The sequence below is a fragment of the Pogonomyrmex barbatus genome, unplaced genomic scaffold (genome assembly GCF_055798465.1).
Source record: "Pogonomyrmex barbatus isolate J1 unplaced genomic scaffold, ASM5579846v1 scaffold1, whole genome shotgun sequence".
Lineage (NCBI taxonomy): Eukaryota > Metazoa > Arthropoda > Insecta > Hymenoptera > Formicidae > Pogonomyrmex > Pogonomyrmex barbatus.
Window position 1 is genome coordinate 24,934,287 of NW_028297098.1, and position 21,472 is coordinate 24,955,758.

Below are 21,472 nucleotides of genomic sequence, written 5' to 3' on the forward strand. Positions count from 1 at the left end.
AATGACATAGAAGCAGGTAATTGCGATCGCCGTATAACAGTTTGTCCGAAGCGTTTTCGTCGAGAGAGCGAAGAGTAATCTCTGGGAATCACGACGGTGCCCGAGCTTACTCGGAAGCAATTACTTCGGCCATCTGCTTTTACCATACGGAGCCCCTCGACGCGAAATCTCGACGACGAGTACGTTCGCGAAAATGTGTTATTATTTTCCGCGCCTTACTCGTCTCTCTCATGGAAGAAATAAATCTTTAAGAGTCGAGAAGATATTGGAGAACCTGAGCGCATGTAAATGTGTATCGCTGGGTCGGCTGTAAAGGAATCTCATTTTTTTGTTGTTGTCTGTATAAGCACGACCTTGTCCAAGAGCCGTACGCTGTTATTATCCACTTTATTAAATTAAGCGAGAGCGATACAGAGAGGAGATAATGAAAGACGTGACTTGGAATTAATATCCCAGCTTTTTAATGCATTTAAGCACTCTCAAAAAGCAATAAATTATCTCACGTGTAATTTAATGCGTTCTACATTGATCGCACGTGGTACGAAATAGCGTGCGTTATACCCGTCGCTTTTCCGCGATCATTTTTCAAGCCTTTGGTTGCCTCCGAAAGCTTGATAAACAGACCTTACATATCCTTAAACCTTTGCACGAAACCTTGAAATAATATTTTTACGCGCATCCTCCTACGCTTGGAAGATAACAAAAATAAATTTCTGTTTTTCCTGATTTGGGAGTACTGATTTTGATTTTTTTCTCGTTTTTTCTAATTGCTGTCCTAACTGCAAACCCAGCCGACTCTAGTCTTTTAGAGCTCTTTCAGCGGAGAACGATGGCGTGCTATAGAACGATGGCGTGCTATAGAACGATGGCGTGCTATAGAACGCGAGAAATCCCTAATGGATGGGAGAGACGAAGCGATCGCGAGAATCGCGCGCTCCGAGGATCAATGAACGATTGTTCCTTAATACGCGATACTCCACAGGTTGCAGTCGCGCGTGTATTCTTCACACGCATTTCTGTCGCCCCGTTTCGGATTCTAATCGCTAGTGCGCTTCACTCTTGATATCAAATTATCTCCTAGCTTTCTGCTACTGCCGCCGCCGCCGCCGTCGTTGTTCTCGTCGTCGTCGTCGTCGTTGAGAATCTCTCGCGTTCGTAGTCGCGCCGAACGGGTTTCCTTGTTTGACGAGCGACGCTCGAGCGATTTCAGAAGGATCGCGTTAAACAGCGAGATATAAATCCCTCTTAGTGTTCGCTTTGCCGAGGCACTTCGGTGAATCACACGACTCAGTGATCCTCATTCTCGAGATGATGCCGAACGGCGTTTTCTTTCTTGTTGCAGCGATCTCGCCCGGGATCTAAGTCTGTCGGACAGCGAGGATGAAGAGAATAAGGTAAGACGGCTAATTTTTTTTTTTTTATTATATTATCGTAATGCAAATATTTCGTGCTAATTATGAGATTAAGTGAATTATAAGATGATCAATTTGTAAATTGGATATCAATAACATAATCAATATCATAATAAGGCAGCGGGCGCTTAATTTCTGAATTATAATTTCGAGTTGTACAAGCTGAACGGATTAGTTGCACTTTCGCCTTCGAGTTGGTTTTTTCCGCTTTTTGCAAATACCGCAGAGTACTTTCGCAAATCGATACGATCAAGTCGCGTTTGATGAAAAACTAAGTGGCCGTTCATCACGGCAAGAAGGACTCCGTTCCACTTTATTTCACGGCGAAATTGCTGATAGCGGTCTTCTTCTTATTCCCAGGAAACATCGTCGAGACCGACGAGAGGAAACAGGACTCCGGATCTCACGGTCGTGTAAGTACCTGATTTGTGCTCCTACTAATCTATGTTGTTTGTTGAAATTATCTAGAATTACCGGATAAATGACATAAAAGGTGTATTTATTAATATCGAAATTGTTTTATCATACATGGAGGCTTAAAAAAGAGAGTTTCGAAATTTTTCAATTTTTCTCTCGAAAAGTTTCCAAAAATATAGTTGTGTAACACGTATAGTATTTTAATATATTATCTATTCTAGTACTCGCTTTTTTTCAGGCACCTTAAAAGAAATTAATTTTATGTGGAGAACTGAAGAGAAATTTCTCAAAAATCTCTCTCTTTATTAAGTGTTTGCGTGTCTTTCTTGTTTAAACATGTGTTGTTACTTCAATTGGATTAAAACAATTGGCCAATGAGAAATTTCGCTTTCCAGTGTTTCCATACCTTTATCGCAAATCACGATGTCCAATTCTGAGCATCGCTTGATCTCGCGTCCTTACAGTTTATCGACGCCGTTGACGTCAGCGCCGCCGCCTTTGACAGCCATGTCGCCCATAGTCATGTCACCCGTGGGGTCATGTCCGCTGTCACCCCCACGGACGATATCTGTCAGCCCGCCTAGATACTCGTCGCCTCCGCCGAAGCGGACGACTCCGGAGCGAGTGCTGTCTCCTCCACCTGTTGTCGATCATCCCTTGCAAACCACGTGCTCCCCTATGAATCCGGTCATGGGCCAATCGTCGAGTCCAGCCGAGGCGCCGCAGAGCTCCGGAAGTGCTAGCTCGAGCTCGGATTCTGGCTCGGATTCCGGCTCGGATAGCAGCGACGACTCCGAGGACGAGGACGACCCGACGTCGGCGCCACCGCCGTCCAAAGGGCCAACGACGCCACCCTCGGTTTCACCGAAGCAGGACAATCTGGTCGAGGAACCGCCGCCCGCCGTGGAAGAGCGTCGCTGGGATCTTAGCTCTTTCTTCAATAAAACAGCGGTGCCGCATGGAGAACAAAACTCCGAATCAAAGCCGGCTCAGGTAAAGCTCTTTGTACTAATTAAAGTCTGCACTCTGAGTACTCGAATTTTAAGCTCGTTCATACTATTATCTAGAAATTTGTGTGTCCAGAGATTGTCTAGGAATTTGGAGAAGTGGATGAGAAATTGTCGAAACTATGTATTTAGATTTTTTTATATAAAATAGAAATATTTAAAAAGCACGAAAGAATTCTTTTTAAAGAAGAGAATTGTGTTATCTGCAGGATAATGCCAGACGAGAAAACACGCTTGAGACAACGACGGAGACTAGCAGATCGCACAGGGAGCAGTCTCGCGATTGGCAGCTCGATGAGGCCTTGAAGAGGACTCACATGAGTTCTCTCAGCGACAGCGATCACCATTCCGACCAGGACAAAGTTCGTCAGCTGGTCGAGGATAATCGCTCTCAAAACGAGAAACCGAAGGCAGCCGATACCAGAAAACGCGGGCGACCCAGGAAATCTATCAAGAGCCCGAAACGTGGCCATCGGACGGACGAGAATCTGAAGAAGCAGCACACCACGCAGTCACGCAGGCCATGCAGCCGGACGAGAACGGTTGGTACTCCCAACAAGAAAAGCAACAAGCAACCTAAATCGAAGGAAACGGTGACTACGAGTGACGACGACAGCGATTCGAGATCGCAGAGTGACTCTGACAGCGATCGTCGGCCTACCAAGGTTGTGGTGCCGACAAGAAACGAAAAGAGACCGAGACTGAGTTTGTCGTCCAGCGACGATGAAAGTTCGCCACCGAATAAGAAAAATAATAACAGTGCCTCCGAAGACGATGCCGCGCGGTGGACAAGAGTGCCTCCCATTAAACGGAACAACCTGTTGGACTCGCCGAAGAAGCAAGATCAGAAAAAGAATTCTGCCAAGGGTAAGCCCAGGCAGTCGAGGAGAGTGACCAACGTTACCGGTGGCTCGGACTCTGATAGCGAATCCGAGGAGGTATCTGTGAGGACCAGCAATTGCATCAAAGTTGCTCGGTAATTATTTCTTATCATTATTTTAATGTGTTAATTATCGATTCTTTTTTTCGCAAATATTCATAAAATGTACAAAGTATAAATTGAATGAATTTGAATTGGAGTGTGATTTTATTTTTTTATCTTAATTTTTTTACTAATAAGATACCAATAATTTTCGCAAAATAATAATAATGTGATTTTTCGCGTTAGATTTAAAATAAATTCAGTGACGTCTAAAATTTAATTTATATATTCTTTTTCTTTCTTTTTTTTTCCATTTCTTTTTCCATTTGTATTAGCATCTAAACTTAACAACAATATTATAAATAATAGGGTACCCCCCAGACCTCGAGCACCACCAACGAGGACAACCTCGCCTGATAACTCCGATAGCGATAATAGTCCGGCGTCGAAGCTACAAGAGGACGACGCCGGCAACGTGCAAGATAAAAAGAAAAGCGACACGCTGCGCCACGTCTTCTCGACGTCAAAAGGCGGCGGGAAGGGTGGTGGGAAAGGTGGGAAAGGTGGGAAAGGCGGTGGTAAATGCGGCATCTACGTGGAAGAGTATACTAGTAATTCTGCTACGCACACGCCGACCGGCGGGGACAGTCCTTACAAAAGACCATCCTCGCGGACGTCGAGTGGTGGTAACAATATTCTTTTACGCTCGCCTCCGGCACTCACTCATGTCAATGGTGTGCCAAGTCTCCTATGCAAGATCGATCTTGGCAGAATATCTTCGCAAATATTGCAATTATCAAGAGGGCAAGAGCTCAGACAACGCACGGAATTACCTGATACCAGGCCGTCTTCGAGGCAAAGGCCATCCTCCAGTTTGGCGACCTCGCAACCGGCGAGACTTTCCACACCGGAGGAAGGTGAGATCGTCGACACGCCGCCATCGCAACAGATCGTGTCGGATCGCGCGAGGATCCACCCGCGAGGTTCGGACGGACTGCTGGGCGATGGTGATGTCGGCAGAAGTTCACGTTCCGTGATCAAGGGCCAGCCGATATCATCGGACTCGAAGAGCGGCGGTACAGCTCTCGGAGGTGCTGGTAGTGCTAGTGGTACCGGTGCGATCGGTAGCGGTAGCGCGCCCAAGAGAAAACGTAATCCGAGTTGTAGTTCCGTGTCCAGTTTGAGTCCTGTTCAGTGTTCAGTGGACGCGAAAACCAAGAGTTCTTCTGAACATAAAGATAGAAGTCAACGCAAGAGACAACGGAGACATGGCGCGAATGACGGGCTGATGTCCAGTCAGGTATAGACCTTGGACCTCAATTTGCAACTCGATTGAAAAATATTATAATTGTATTTCAAAGCATCTTTTAATTCTATTTTGTATTGACGAGTAAAAAAGTAAAAAAAAAGACTATATAAATAATTTTAAAAATAATTGTTGCAATTATAATATTTTTTTGTGATATCAGATTTCAACAAAAATGCATATAAATTATTGTCCAAATTTTTTAATGAAAATGTAATTTTGTGTATGTATAGTATTCTATAGATACAGTTATTTTATTGTGAAAAATTGGCATTTAAAAAGTTAATATTTTTACGAGTATTATCCGTATCATTATATACATTGTTGAATACCAACAATGTATATAATGTTTCGTGAACATTGCAGTTTACTTCATCAATTCTCAGAGTGAGGAGCAGCCTGTTCCTCGCCCTGATGAACTGCAATGTTCACGAAACATTGGCATTCAACAATGTATAATAACATGAATAATACCCATAAAGTATTAACTTTTTTGAAAATAATAATCGTGGAAGCCTTAAAAGCAAATTGGCATTTATTTATGAACATACATTATGAAAATAAATTAGTTAAGGTGAATTTCAAAAGCAAAACAAAAGCAAATTTCTTTAATAAATTATTTTTGTATTTCCAAAGAATATTTTTATTTAAAAATTATGAGAATTAAACATACATTATAGTTTACATTATAGCGGTAGTGTATGATATCAGCATTAAGTAGTGTATGATATCAGCATTAAGTAGTGTATGATATCAGCATTAAGGGTGAAAAAGTAAGTTATAAAATTTTATAAAATAATTTTATATCTTAGCTAATTCAATTTTAAGTTTAATGTTTTATTGTATATGCAGAGTGATATTCATCCGACGAATCACGAAAGGGACGAGAAACAAGATACGAGTTTATTACCGCCACCCCCTCTCCCAGCACAGCGCGTCTACTATTCTTACTTTGATCCTCAAAATGAAATATTGGAGGATCAGGATAGGTAAGCTTTTACGTACAATATATGTTTTATATATGTTTCATGCATATTTTCTCTGATGATTTAACTAATTTTTTAACGCTATCGTAACAGCGTACCCTTATATTTGTGTCTCAGGGACCACGATCAGTACCTGACTGAAGCTAAACGACTAAAGCACAATGCCGATGAGGAAAATGATCTTACGGCACAAGGTATGATGTATCTGGAGGCCGCTCTGTACTTCCTCCTAACTGGCGACGCGATGGAATCAGACCCACTTACGGAAAAAGCCTCGTATACTATGTACAAAGATACCCTCAGTCTTATCAAGTGAGTATATTTTTAATTGAGATACGTGCTCGCATGCAGTGAAGAGAAAGTTCGCTAATTAATGTGATTTTTCTTTTGTTCCGCAAGATACATCTCGTCAAAATTCAAGAGCCAATCCAACAATTCACCCGAGAATAGTATACACACTAAACTCGCCATCCTGAGGTGAGTGTATCTACTTTTTCTCTTTGTATTGCACAAGCGGACGTGTCTTAAAATTATCATTTGTCTTTTTAGTCTTTGGTGCCAGTCACGTTTGTATTCCAAGCTCTACAACATGCGAAAACAGGAAGTGAAAGAGGTTCAAAAAATCATCAGCGATTTTAATCAAAAGGTGAGGTCTTCTTATTACCTGGATCACAGTCATATAATTATTACTTTATTCAATGCGTTGATTATTTTAAATATACAATCATTATTCTATTATAATTTATTACATATAAATCTATTATAATTTATTACATATAAATTTACGTGTGAGTCGGATAATTGAATCGGCAATTTTATTTCAGCAAGCAGCTCAACAATCAACAGCAGCTCAGACAACGCCCGCTCAGACTGAGGGACAGGGTACACCTTCTCTTTCGCCTACTCCGTCGCCTGCCGGTTCCGTAGGTTCTGTCGGTAGTCAAAGTTCTTCTGGATATAGTAGCGGTGGACAACACCCGACAACGGGTGTCGTCAACGGCCAATATATCAGCGTACCGATGCATGTCTACAACGCAATGTTGAAGCAGAATCAGTATTCAGGTTTACTTACTAACGGACACGACCTGTGGGATCAGGCATTAAAGCAAGCGAAGCAGGAAGAGAACAGAAGTACGTATGAGAAATAAAGCTCATGCCTGATGAATCCTATTTCGATGTGTAATGATCGTTTTTCATCGTGCTTTCAGACTTTTTCATCGACTTGGACCGAAGATTGGGACCCCTGACATCATACAGCTCGTTACGCGAGCTCGTACGTTACGTTCAAGCGGGTATAAAGAAATTGCGAGCTCTCTGACCACAGTGGCACAGCCCCCGACCACCCACCCCAAACTACATTACCTCCCTTCCTCAAAACATGGTCACATACCCGACCATGTACACGTAGTTGCATAACGTCTTTGCGTCGGTATCGTGATGTCAATCGACAATTGGCGACGCATTGGAGACATCGGGAAGGTGCGATGTCGAAGATATAGCGAAATCACGGACTATTTTCTCCGCTGAGAGAAAAGTGGTCTCGGGGGTGACGACTGAATCGATAATGAGGGTCATGGTGATCCAGAAAAAGGAGAGAAAACGAGAGCAACTCTGAGGTCTCCCTTAGTCGGGCGATCCGGACAACGTAGGAACATTCTTGATATAAATTTAGCAGCAAGTTTATAGTCAATTGCAAAGCGCGTGCCTGAAGGGGCGAGGGGAAAGACGATCGACCAGAGGAAGAGTCGCTTTGTCTTTATCACGGTGCATAAATGAACCTCGTGCACTTTGTTTAGAGAGCACGTGTTACTTACTTTCAAGGCGCAGTGGAGAATTATTGGGCGGGGAATGGCGTCGGGATGCTCGTGTGAGCGATGATGCGAGCGCAGTAGATTTCTAACTGAGCCGCAGTGATAACTCGTGTCTATTTTTCCGAAATATCCGCTTTTGTAAGTTAATGCATGTAGATATTGACGCGAGATCAAGAATCGGAGATAGATAAGTGAAATAAAAAGAAAAAAAAAATAAGATCGAACATGCAAACGGAAGGAAATAAAACCATTAAAGGGGTAGTAGAAGTGCCACTGAAAAGCGCCCGTGTGTTCTCGCTTCACGGTGCGCCCACAGCCGACGTTACCTGAAGCATGAGTATCGTTTCGGCGATTCGAGTGCGATGAATATAACGGATATATACATATTTAATATATATATAGTTTATTACCTATATAAATATATATAAATAGTTATAAAGATAAGAATATATTTAATGACGAAGAGAGAGATAATGCATCTCACGCGCCGGCGCCGCGTTTCAGTTTAGGGGAACAGATTGTATTTGTGAATAGGGGAAGATATCGTGATAAAATGAGAGCGAAAGAGAGAAGGGGCAGGATTGGAGTGTTTTTTTTTTTTCTTTTTTTCGGTGGGAAGATGCGCGAGCAACAGGATCAACAAGGATCATGCGATGTACTATAGTTAAACTATAGTCTAAACGTTTGCGTGCGAAGCACACGGCTCTTTTTTTGTAGATAGATCACGGGGGAAGTAATTTAGATTAGAGTAATTAATATGCAAACAGGAAAAGCAGTAACAGATGCGACTATACCAATACATATTATTTACATTACCTAGAGTTAACTGGGGGAAATAAGTAGAGGTTCTAGTGCGATTGAAAAGTAAAAAAAAAAAAAAGGAAAAATAAAGATACCGCATATACAACATATACCATAGCATGAATTTAACGAAATGAAACGCAAGCGAAGATAGAACAAAGCGAGTTAGATGTGCTCTAAAAGTGCGTCATGATGAATGTTGGGCGAAACTTATTCGCGGATAATAGGTGAAAATACATATTTCGAGACTGCTGTTCGCGAATAAATTTCACCACAAATATGGAAAAGGTAGAAACACTTACGCGCATGAGATACTAACAACAATGAGAAAAAGAAGCGCAAACGGATAAGCAAGTTGCTCATGTGTATATTTTTGTAAATAGATATTTGTGAGTACCGCCGTCTTGAGGGCGGTCTACCGTCGTTGAGTTTGCGGTAGATCGGCCCGCCCCAATTTTTGCTACCACAGATCTTGTCGAGAATCGGGTAAGAGATTACAAATAGAAAAAAAAAAAGAAATATGAGAAGACGTAACGAAATCAATACACAACAAAAATGTCCGTTGGAATTTGTTTCCGAAAGAAAATACGCTCTCTTTCTTTCTTTCTTTTTTTTTTTTTTTGAGAATAATCCATTCGTGCCGTCGCGTTATTCTCTTAAACGAGTTTTTGATCTGTCCCCGTTTACTTACGATCGCTTCTCTTACATCGCTATCGACCGATAAATCGTGTCGAGAAAAATTCTGAATGTGTCGCGGCAGCTTTGTTGTTCGAATTTTCCGGCGATTTGATTCGCCTCGTGTTTCAAACGCATCTCTTCCCCACATTCGATCGACACTCCCGAGTGGATCGCGATTTAGCAACGGGAAAGTATGTAATAATCGGCAATTGTATTGAATTATATTTTCTCGATAAAATGTCGAATTTGATAGAACAAATTTGTAAAATTTAAATCCACAGATCGATGGGATCCTTATCGAATTCAAGATTGATGAAAACACGATCACGTAGTTAATACATATCCGATCCGAATTTAATTTTACTAACATCCCCCCAATCGGAGATGATCGAAAGACATTCTCCGAAACCGTAGGACCAATTATCATATTACAAATATTACAGTAAAGTTACGTTGTTGTTTTGTTAGCAACGTGTCAGAAAAATAAAAATAATAAAAAAAAAAAACGCAGGCGGATTGGCGGGATGACGACGGCCCATAGTTATTAAGCGCGGTCCAATGGTTCATGGGATACAATTTTATATTTCGTGAGTACTAAAGGGGACAAGAGGGAGAGAAATAAAAGTAAAAAAAAAAAAAAAAGAGAAAGAAAAAGAAGTCTATTAAGGAGCTTCGAATATTTTCGAGACACATATTTATAGCAGATACATATATCAGGCCCATTTTCCCGCCAGGCCGACCGCTCGAGAAACGAATGAATAAATTCGATAAAGTATATGTCACAAATTCGGCGGGATTTATCGAGAAAATATACAGATGATGGAATTTTTATTAGGAGTGTATACATAGGATGAGTTTGCATGCAAAATGGAAAGATTGTCCGCTTATGGTAGATATTGGTTCTTATGTAGATTTTTTTTTTTTTTTTAATATTCTTTTCGATGATTTCGAGCTGATATATGTTCCTGACTTCCAAAGATACAAGCGAAGGGTGCTGTCGCTCCGTAAGGCGCCGCATTTGTAAGCAGCGCGAATTTCGATCGGAAAGCATTTCGCTTCTTTCTGGTTCTTTTGTAGTTTCTTTTCGGTTTTCTCCTCTTCTTTTTTTTTCCATTTTTATTGTATCGATCAATGCGGTTGAAATCGCGGAGATGCATCGTGCGATGTTCTTTTTTGATATAATTTTATTAAGCTATCATTAATATCATCGTTACTGTTATTGTTAACGCAGATGATATTATTGGCGATAACAGTTACAATCAATAATAATAATGAGTATAATAATTAAAATAGGTGTAGATGATAATCAATAATAGTAACAGTAACGATGTTGCTATTAATATATAATAATTATGTTACGAATAATATTATATCGTTATCCTTTCTTTGGAGACATTTTAATGAGTGAGAGAATGCGTCAAGACGTGAGGTAAAATGACGCCGTGGAAGAGGAAAGCAGAAACGTGTGCGTCACATTGGAAAGAAAAAAAGAAATGTGTACATTATTCCTACTTTCATCGCGAAACTGTGGGGTTTCGATCGGGCAGACACAGTATCGCGCGACAGGTATATTGCTCTCGTTATCTGTAAAGGAATAGAGTTTGATTAGCGCCGTTTGATTTGGTCTTTTTAGCCTCCCTCTCCCCCCTACCTCCTCACATTTCCTCCCCCTCCCTTCGTATCACACTCCGTACTCTTGTAAAATATTTATATGTGTATATATTATTTATATATATATACATACAAACGCACGATACATTGCGTGTATATACATATACATACATATATATGTTAAAGGAGACCGAGATGCATACACACACACACACACACACACACACACGCAATCTTAATTACAATTATATCATATATTATTGCATTATTAATAATTATTACATTGATGATTATTGCGCGATAATTATTTTCCTATATTCGTACGGGACGTATTGTGTACTACCCAATTCTCTGGATATAAAAACACGGGCGATTTCGCCGCCGCTAGAGCACTCTGTCAGTCACACGATTGTGCCAAAAAGAAGGGACGAAATGTTCGACTCGAAAAACGCGTTTTCGCGTCGTCGGTCGATTTTGGAGCCTCGCAAACTGATTTACTTATTCCTCGCACACTCTCATCGCCAAAGTCCTCCAAATATAGGAAAGTAAATGAATTCCCTTGATCGGCTCCTCATCGATGCTGATATTTGTAACGAAACAACTCGATTTCAGATTTGGTTTCTGTTTACGAAACATCTCTTGCCATTAATCCGTAAATACTTGTGACAAATAATATAATGAATATTTATATTAGCAAATATTTATATAATTAATGAAATCGTTAAATATATTTAAATTTACTGTGTTGTTAAATTTATTACATTTAGCTGATTTTAATATTTAATTATATAATGCTGTAATTAAATATGTATTTTTCTTACATAACAATTATATTAATTCAACAATTTGAGTTTTATCATTGTATTTGACAAAAAAAATTTCAACTTAGGTATTCGAAACACAATTTGAAACCTTGTGTAATGAGGGCGCAAATCGACGACGCGGTGGTGGTTACAACGCGATTTCGCGAACAGATGACAGACGGGCGGACAGGCGGATAGGGTGGTTTGGCGGCAGCGTATCTCAAAGTTGGCGAAGCAATCGAATACTGGTTGGTACCTAGCAATGCACAACTAATCCGACTAATTGCGTTGACTGTGCGTTTCATAACGACGACAACGTTTCATGCGACAGGACACGTGGACGAATTCCGTGTACGACGACGGCGAGGGTAGAAGCAAAGAGAAATCTTCTCCATCCCCTTTACGATTTATCATTTATCGTTCGCACGGCTCGCTGTGAGACTTCCGACGCATGCCTGTCACTGATCGCTATTTGAAACGAACGAGAGTCAATTTCGTTGTACAGTTCTTCCCCTCCTCCCCCCCTTTTTTTGCGACTTCGAGCGAATTTACCCTCCCTTCGTGCGACGTGGAGTTTCGTCGAGCCGAGGAAGCAATATACGCGACAGACAGCCGTCTCTAATTGGCATCATGACCATGAGATATACACGTGCTGAGATATATATATATATACACATACATACACATATATATATATATATATATATATACACACATACACACATACACACACCACATTGACTAATTACACATTCACTGGACATACTTAACGAATCGTTTAGTGACAGGCAGACAGACAAGTGAAAGATAGCCGGAAGGATAGGTAGGAGTAAGTAGACAGGATTAATTAGAGGATTGAGATAAGAGGAGAGGAGTCGGGGGACATGTGAATAAACAAACCGCACCAAGGAGAGACCAAATTATATCGCTTAATGAGATATAATCACCTATTTGCTTCGTATTTATTTTATTTGTTAATTAATTATCGTATTTATTGGCGCGGAGGCTGACGTATGCATAATTTCCGGGAGACATGCTCTGATTACACAAAAACAGACACATCTACACGCGCGACACACGTAGAGACACACGCAAAATGTGCCCGGCCGAATCACTACTCAGATTGTCTGAGAATTGCGAAAATTGTTACAAGTCTTTCAATTGTTATCTGAAGAAGCTTTAACATCTATTTCCGTCGAACAAAGCAATTGTTATCTAAAAAAGCTTTGAATGTTTAATTGTTATTGAGCGATAACAAGGAAAGAACGATTGAAGAGATTGACTCGTGTGCGTGAACCATTTCAAACAAATCTCTCTTTTTCTATGCAGTAAAGTTTGATCGCAGCGAAAAAAAGTTGCGAATACGTTGTGAGAGCAACGCGTCAGAATTTAATACCGATGTTGATCGTTAAAGTTTGAAGAAACGCAATGCAATTTGAATGCCGTAGCGATCGAACTTCACCCACGTGTAACTTTGGAATTTTATACTGAAAAATGTGTCACGTTGATCATTGTGCGATTAATAACATATGTAATTACGTTCGATAACACGAATCTGAAACGACATCCTCGGCCGTGCGCATTGACCACCGTGGCAATATACAACTTCCTCGTTAATTACGTATTATTTAACCTCATCGTTGGTACACACAAACACAACATTTTCGACATGGCGACGAAGGAAGGAAGTACAAAATTTACACATAGCGGACACACGAAGTGACTTGTAACACTCCTTCGACGAATGTATCTCGTAAACGTTCCAGATGCCTCACCTTGTATATCAAGTAATCAATATATAAACGCAGAACTTTAATAGTTACACTATTCCATCCCCTTTTATTACTCACGTTGCCAAAAAAAAAAAAGGAAAAAAAAGAAAAGAAAAACTCCGTGCTGAAAATCGACACTGTGAATTAAAAAAAAGAGAAAGGAAAGGATGATCGCGTCGAGAGTGGTGAGTCGTTCTTCGTTCTAACGTACTCTTTCTTTCTTCTTTTTCACTTTTCTTTCGAGAGAGATCTCGCCAATTTCAACTTCTTCGCTCGATTCGCAACGCGAGCCGAGGCCCTCCTCGATTCCGCGCTTTTAATTTTGCTCCGTGTGCGTCTGATCGGCTGATGTCTTTTCTCTTTGTCACTTTGCGCGGATCTTGTTTTCCTTTCCGCTCTGTGAAACCGCGTACGTTTCCACGACGAGAATCGGCACAGCCTTTGACTCTTACACCATACGCGAGAGAGGACGACAAAATAATGATAAAACTTATCACGTGAGACAACGGCGACAGGGGAGATAAAACGTGGGAAGAGAAAGACCCGTGACAATATATACATATACATATATATATCTATATATTTGCGAGATATTTTGTGAAACAGGGCTTTTTTACCTATTTTATAGTAATCTCAGCTTAAACGGATTGAGAGTGTGGGAGCGAGCGAGCGAGCGAACGAAAGCGAGAGAGAGAGAGAGAGAGAGAGAGAGAGAGAGAGAGAGAGAGAGAGCCTTTACTAAAAATAATAAATTAAAGTGATGTGACGAGGATGTTGTCATGAAATGACGTATTAAGTGGTTGATAAGCGGTCTGTAAATGCGTACATACATAGCATAAATGCCGTCGTTTAATGGGGACGGTTTCACTATAACGTGTACCCTCTATTTTCGTTTATGTTTTGCGCCTAGATTAGCATTATTATTATATTCTAATTATTAATTATTTGGATTATTATATATCATTATGTTTAGGATTATTATTATTATTATTATTATTATTATTATTATTATTATTATTATTATTATTATTATTATTATCATCATTGTGTATATGGTATAAATTGTAAAAAGGAACATATTTACTATATCATATTCATTTTACGGGGACACCCTATGAATGAACAAATTGTTTAAACTAAAATGAAGAAATAAATAAAATATTGACCAAATTAAGGGGGGAGTTATTTTCTATTCTCCATATTTAATTCCTCCATTATCTCTCCTTTATCTCAAGTATGTGCATGTGCATGTGCGTGCGCGAATGTATAAAAGAGATATATAAATCGATAGATTATATAGAATTTTTTTTATATCATATTCTTTAAAGACATATATATATATATATATATATATATATATATATATATATATATATAGTCATACAACCGATATAATTAAAGGTTAAGCATTAATAATTTTTATGAATTTAGATTCTCTTAGTTTAAAATCTAGAACTTAAAAGTCTAGAAATTTTTGATAGTGGAATTTCGGATAGTGCAATCTCTTCATTAATCATATTATTCTGATAATATATTCATTTTCAAGAAATGATTTTCATGATTCAAGATTCTGCAGTCGTATAAATCTTGAAAATTTACATAAAACTATTCTTCTGATATTTCATTTATTTCCGAATTTTTGATTTTCATGTTTTAAGATTTTGAATTCTTCGAACAATTTTTAGAAATCGCAAAAAATTCTTGAAAATATATATCAATGAGAAAAGAATAATTGAGTAATTTTTATAAAAATGTAAGAACAATAGTCTTCCGACATTTTAGTTATTTGCACAACTTTGTAATGTAACTTAATACCTAATAATAGAAGAGAATAGCTCTATTAATCTATCACTATAAGCACAACATTTTCGACATATAATAAAATAGCTAAACATTGCGCAGGATATATGCAATTTGTGTAACCTCTTCTTATCTTTTTCGCAAGAATCGTTCGATGAAAGAACTCTTTCAAGTAAGTACTATATAATAAATCGACTAAATCGACTTTTTAATTCCACGCTGATATTTTTGAAATTTTCTCATTTGTTTTAACTTTTTGTTTCTTTCCCGTATTCCTTTCAATATTCATTTGGTTTTCAGATCTATGAGCAGATCGGCCAATTATCAATTCCATTATAAAGACTATAGTGGCGCAAGTGTATCCCATCACGAGGAAGCCAAAGATGAATGAAAGTTGGTTCAGCGTCATTACCTTGAAACCTTTTTTCTTCGCGGCTTTCCTATGTCTTTCGCGCTTTATCTCAGTAAAAAAGTCAGCTCGAGATTTTAAGATCAAGCCGGCCTGTGTCATTTGTTGAATAATACCGTTCACTCGTCTGTACAGCGGCCAGTCCTCACGAGTAACATACGATTGCGTCATTTCGATCAACGTCCTTGATCTAATAAGATCCTGACCCTTGATTCTGTAATACAAATGGAAACAGTCGCCTATGCATGCAGCTTTTGTCGAATTCTCGACGAATTCTTTGCATTCATCGTATGTAACCGATACGAAGCGCGAGTCCATCATGTGATCATTTACCAGGTCTTTCATGTGTCTTGGTCCATATATCGTATATCCAGCTTTCTGTAAAAAAAAAAAAAATAGTCAAATTTACTAGTGCTTGTCACGATATGCCATAATTAATTTAATAAAAATTTATAATTTTATAATATATATAATATAATATATAATATATAACATATTATATAAAAAAAAATATATATATATAACAAAAGATATATTGCAGATATATATATATATATATATTTTTTGTTATATATTATATTATAATTATATAAAACTTAGTTATTACCTTAAGACTACTCATGCTATCGATATTACGATAATAAACCGGCACGGTGAGCAGGGACGACAAGTGACTTTGAAATAGAGCGTTTATATTCAGAAACAGAAACAATATCATGCATAAGAAGATTCTGGTGGAATCAATTGTGGGTGGATGCAATATTCCTACGCAAACGATGAGTCTTATCACTTGTAAACCGGCTTTCATACATCCCTCAGTTATAACGAATATTACATATGCCAACAGGCATATTACGATTATTCCAACCATTACTTTCGGTGACATGAATTTTATCAGCTTGATGAACTGCGAGATTTCCCGATTTGGTTGCGCTATTACACAGAGGCCTGATCTCGTATGGGGATATGTGTATCTAAAAATAAATATTTTTTATGTTTTTTTCTTCAATAATTTCTTGCAGACTTACAAAATGTCTAGAAGCGTCGACAATTATTAAATTGATGATCACTTTAATAATGTGAATTTAATATTTCCCGCATCTTTTAATACTGCAATTTAAAATCGAATAACAATCGAGCTGAGCAGTTGAATGAAGTGGAATATTTATTAAAAATTTTTTATTAAAAATTATTATACATCACTACTGCATCAATTATTACAGAAAATCAAATAACCGTAATCTTTCTTACTTATAAGTAAGAAGTAATTATATATAATAAACAGTTGTTACTCACTTTTTTCAACATTTCAAAATAATATGAAATATAATAAATAATAAGAATTAAAGAGTTACATTAAAAAAATTTATTTATTTCTTATACCTGACTTTCCACAAGGTGAGCAAGCTTCTCACGTTCATGCCAATGTCTATTCTGCCATCACTCAGAGGTGCCATCAAGCCCTCCAGAGTGCCGTTTGGTCCTATCCCTCCGAGCGCGTAGGTACTGTCATTGTAAAGAGCGATGTCGAGGGATGCTTTTAGTTTGAATAACAGTATCTTGATGATCTCGCTGTTATCGCCACGAAACTTGTCTATATTCGGGGCACTTAAATTGACTTTTATAAACGGCTGCATTTCAACGGCATTTAATCGAATCTCATAGCCTTCCAACGTGGTTACTTTATCGAAGTCCAGATTTTTACATATATCTTCTAAAGAAGAAACAATGGTTGCTCTTCAAATTTTTCGGATAGTTGGTATTTCAAAATGAGATAATACAGAATTTTACAAATAATAATTAGCTTATAATTAGTTCCAGTAGAATTTATCTTTTAATTTACGAAATGTATTTATTTCTTTTCTAATATAATTTCTTAAAGTAAATTAAAATTTTGAATTATACAAGTGTTCTGTATATTTTATAAAATACATTGCATAGAGATCAATGACAATCTCAAGGAATTTTGATTAATTTACATAATAAAAACAATAAAATAAGCGATAAAGAAAATATCATTTTATATTAAGACACTTAAAAGGGAATTTATTCATTTATATCAGATGGAAAGAAACTACCTAGTTCATATTTTCTCTTCAATATTATCCAAGGATGACCCTGTCATCCTTTGTCGCGGCCTACTTCGGTCCAACCATCCGGTGTACTATTAGAATAAGGATTATATGTGTAATAGACGATCCCCTCGTTCGGATCGATGCATGGAAATATAATGGAGAGCAGATCGAACTCCCAAGCTGTCCAAAGAAATGAGCGGGCATTTATGCATCCTCGAGTCTCAGTCTCCTTATCGACTATGATATAAAATCCTTCTGAATTTGCCCATGGCGAATCTTTTGTTCTCTAAATGAAAATAATGATTATTATACAATTATATTTAGCATTTAGCAACCAGGCTTGATTAATATTATTATGAAAATAAATTTTTCTCAAAAAAGGTATATTTTTGATAAGGAAAAAATATCTGGGAGATATTTTCATTACTTTTTATTATTTTATATTATATTTATGGTTATCAGCCTGAAATTGGTCTCAGTGATTAATGTTTTGGGTTTATCAGATAATAATTATCTAGCTGATTAGAAAATCTTGAGTCAATAATTAATCAGAAATGAAATTAAAGTAGTCAAACATTCTAGTCAGTTTCTGAAAAGTAAAATTTGGAATTTAGTTAGAAATGTAGATAAAATGATTATATGCAGTTTGTCAAGATTTTGTAATATTTTAGTGAAGCACGCAATTTTTATAATAGGTCTATTTTATTATTATATATATATATATATATATATATATATATATATATATATATATATATATATATATATTGTTTGTCACCTGCAAAATGGATCGCAGTATGGGTTGGGAGGATGCCACAAATACGAAACGATGTGATTTTCGAAGGAACTGGATGAAGTTATACTTCACATATTGGTTGAAAGAATATCTTGTCAGAGCAAAGTTCTCTAGGGCGTTAACTCGAGGACGACTCGTTTCTCCTATCAAAGCGACCGGTACCATACCGAAAAATACTCGTCTGAGAAATTCGTTATAATCTCCACCTAGCAGTAAAGTTAGTTCAGGCTCTTTTGGTCGACAGTGATCTAACATTAGTACCTATGAAATTAACATATATGATTTCTGTACAAGAAAATGTATAAATAATTACTTTTGCATCTATAACAGAAACAGAGATTGCTTTGAAAAATTAATTTAAAATAATATACTATAAATGTAATTTATTATAGAATATAATAAATTTACATAATATTAATAAAATAATTTCTATTAATTCATTTGATCATTATTTTAAACACGTTCTCGGTAATTTAACTTACCATTGCAGTGACTAAGTCTGTATAGTCAAGTTTCTCTGACGATGTAACATTATTATTAAGACCGAGAGAAGACACATTTACAATTAATAGTGAGAGGAGAACATAGAGAGGTATGTTTGACATGCTTTGAAAAAATTTAAAACTGCGGAATCTGCGAATGTCGCTGCTTTAATGGCAAATGTTTGAATGTCGGGTGTGTCTTACAATTTTTGCGGCGATAAATTTCTTTCACTTTTATCAGTGTAATCGATAGATTACGTTTAGATAAGCTCGTGCGCCACATTTTCACTTTTGTAATATGTTTTCACGGTTCCGTCCATTTGGATAGAAAGATGACACGCATTGAATTTGACAAGCTATTATAATAAGGACATTACAATGTCAAAAGAAATAATAGCTGCAGAAACGTCGTTCCTCTTCAACGTGCATGATATGATAAATGAATATGTCAATGTTGCCTCGGTGTAATAAACGGGTTAAACGGCGACAATAGCATCTAATACGATGGAAAGGACTGAAAGATATTTGACTTGTGCGCTGTTTAAGATTTTATTTATTGCACAATAATATAATCTATATGCTTCTTCTCTAACTCATTTCTAACTTTACTTCTATATATTTTATATATTTAAATTATACACTGATGTATTAGTTAGGATTTTATATTATTTATACGAATTCATTACATTTTAATTTCTCTCTCTCTCTTTCTCTCTCCCTCTCTCTCTCTCTCTCTCTCTCTCTCTCTGTCTCTCTATTTGTTTATATAATAGAAATAGGCATTCTCTTTATGGCAATTCTACATTTATAGCCATACCTAAGAATATTCAATATTCAATATATTATATAATTAAATATTACTATATTAATATGTCTTTTGCGTTTCTGACGAAATGATAATTTTAGTATAATAACTTTTTTCTTAAATATCTGAATAATTTTAAATTACTGAAACTAATATTTCTTCCACGAATAAATATTTCCTACATAAATATTTAAAACTGTGTTTTTACCATAAGAAATATACATATAAAACGTATTCGATCGCGGTTGAGTCTTGCAGAACATCATTTTTATTTTTTATTTATAAAAAATAATTATTAGCCACTATTGTATACGATTTCATACATATTTCTCGTGTTAAAAATAATTACTGATTTCTAAATATTTATGTTATATATATCGCCAGAAAATGATCGTCCTTGTATTATTTATCTGATTATAAATATCACCATATGCCTTAATAATCAAATAAATAAAAACATCTGTTTCAAAAAGTCAGAAAGAAAGTCAGAAGGTTTCAAGTTTGAATTTTGGCTGAGATATTTTTCATAATGAGATTTATTTCTCTAACAGATTTTTAATCGATATTATTTATTTGATTGAAGTATTAAAGAAGTATACGCATAACTTTGACCTTGATTAACTGTGTCGCAAGTTTATTAATAATGACACGTAGTCGATCATGATAATGGCACGTAGACAATTAATATATAACAGAAGAGGGAAGTTTTGTTCCCCTTTTCATTATATATTTGTTATATATAAATTCATAAAAATAATTATTAGGCACCAGCTCCTATATATCTTATACTTATTATACTTCTTATATTTTCTACATATTTTTTATGTATCAATTATTTCTTATTTTTCACCCTAATGTGTTTATTCTATTATGTCTCATGGTGATTGCATGATGACAAACGCGATTTGCTTTCACGCTTTTAACTATTTGTGATAAAAGAAGATAATTCACCCTGTATATATATATATATATGTATATATGTGTCTGGACGTTTTAGTGAAAATAATTACGTATCTGAATATTAATGTTCTGTGCATTTAGGGCACAGGATGACGCGATGATATCATGTCGGAATAAATGGAAACACATCGTGCCACAGTCCTGTGCGTTGTAAAAGCAAGATACCATTAATGGAGCACAAATGACAAAATCGTGAAACATTTTTTTTTTTAAGGAATACTCATATTTCGGCATGTATTGATTTTCTGTCCTCCTTCACGCGAAAAAATATTTTATGTAGTGCAGATAATGCAAACGACGAAACTGAATTAATAACACATTCGGTCCTTGACCGAAGGAACTTGAGAGCGAGCACAGAGGTGGAAATCTCTTGGATGCAGCCAAACTTGGTAAGATGCGAAGTTTGTAAAAAAACATTTCGAAATGTGACGGGCGATTTTAATTTGCAGATAACGCGACCACTTAGCGCCGCGGTCTGAGCGAATTGATGATCGGTTAAACGGCAAGGAGATTATCGTGACGAACGACGAGATGAACGAAGATGATACCTCAAGGTGGGAGGTTCCCCACTATTGGTACCCGGAAAAAGACGACTCGGAAGACAGCCGAGCGAAGAAGA

General features: G+C 37.1%; 2 protein-coding genes across 10 annotated transcripts in view; one reads left to right on the plus strand and one right to left on the minus strand.

Moving 5' to 3' along the window:
• Positions 1–14,696, plus strand: part of lilli (AF4/FMR2 family member lilliputian) — a 211,105-nt gene extending 196,409 nt beyond the window's left edge. For 5 of the 7 annotated variants that reach the window (XM_011631836.3, XM_089085321.1, XM_011631837.3 and 2 more), the window contains exons 8-18: positions 1,343–1,394; positions 1,773–1,825; positions 2,294–2,822; positions 3,046–3,812; positions 4,128–5,058; positions 5,917–6,053; positions 6,144–6,362; positions 6,450–6,527; positions 6,600–6,696; positions 6,875–7,181; positions 7,259–14,696. In XM_011631836.3, the coding sequence (XP_011630138.2) occupies positions 1,343–1,394; positions 1,773–1,825; positions 2,294–2,822; positions 3,046–3,812; positions 4,128–5,058; positions 5,917–6,053; positions 6,144–6,362; positions 6,450–6,527; positions 6,600–6,696; positions 6,875–7,181; positions 7,259–7,368 (3,280 nt within the window). In that variant the 3' untranslated portion in view covers positions 7,369–14,696. The remainder of the gene's footprint in view (positions 1–1,342; positions 1,395–1,772; positions 1,826–2,293; positions 2,823–3,045; positions 3,813–4,127; positions 5,059–5,916; positions 6,054–6,143; positions 6,363–6,449; positions 6,528–6,599; positions 6,697–6,874; positions 7,182–7,258) is intronic. The other 2 variants (XM_011631838.3, XM_089085322.1) reach the window with 1 other exon arrangement.
• On the minus strand, positions 14,697–20,882 carry LOC105422469 (uncharacterized). Of its 3 annotated transcripts, XM_089085332.1 has the most exons (6): positions 19,089–20,882; positions 18,589–18,867; positions 17,814–18,096; positions 17,119–17,449; positions 16,343–16,709; positions 14,697–16,113 (listed from the first exon to the last, which is right to left on the minus strand). In XM_089085332.1, exons 4-6 carry the CDS (start codon positions 17,370–17,372, stop codon positions 15,535–15,537), a joined length of 1,200 nt encoding a protein of 399 aa, XP_088941458.1. In that variant the 5' UTR covers positions 17,373–17,449; positions 17,814–18,096; positions 18,589–18,867; positions 19,089–20,882; the 3' UTR covers positions 14,697–15,534. The 3 variants fall into 3 exon arrangements, with proteins under 3 accessions (XP_088941458.1, XP_088941460.1, XP_088941459.1); XM_089085334.1 differs by having other exon boundaries at positions 17,119–17,446; positions 18,589–20,882; XM_089085333.1 differs by having other exon boundaries at positions 17,814–18,399; positions 18,589–20,882.
• Between the last annotated feature and the right edge of the window lie 590 nt (positions 20,883–21,472).

Excerpts from the sequence above, each read along its gene's own strand:
- LOC105422469 (XM_089085332.1), bottom strand. The coding sequence starts at position 17,372 with ATGCAGCCGTTTATAAAAGTCAATTTAAGTGCCCCGAATATAGACAAG. Across the intron at positions 16,710-17,118 it reads CTCACCTTGTGGAAAGTCAG|ATACACATATCCCCATACGA; the intron begins GTATAAGAAATA and ends ATTTATTTTTAG. Across the intron at positions 16,114-16,342 it reads ATAGCATGAGTAGTCTTAAG|AAAGCTGGATATACGATATA; the intron begins GTAATAACTAAG and ends TTTTTTTTACAG.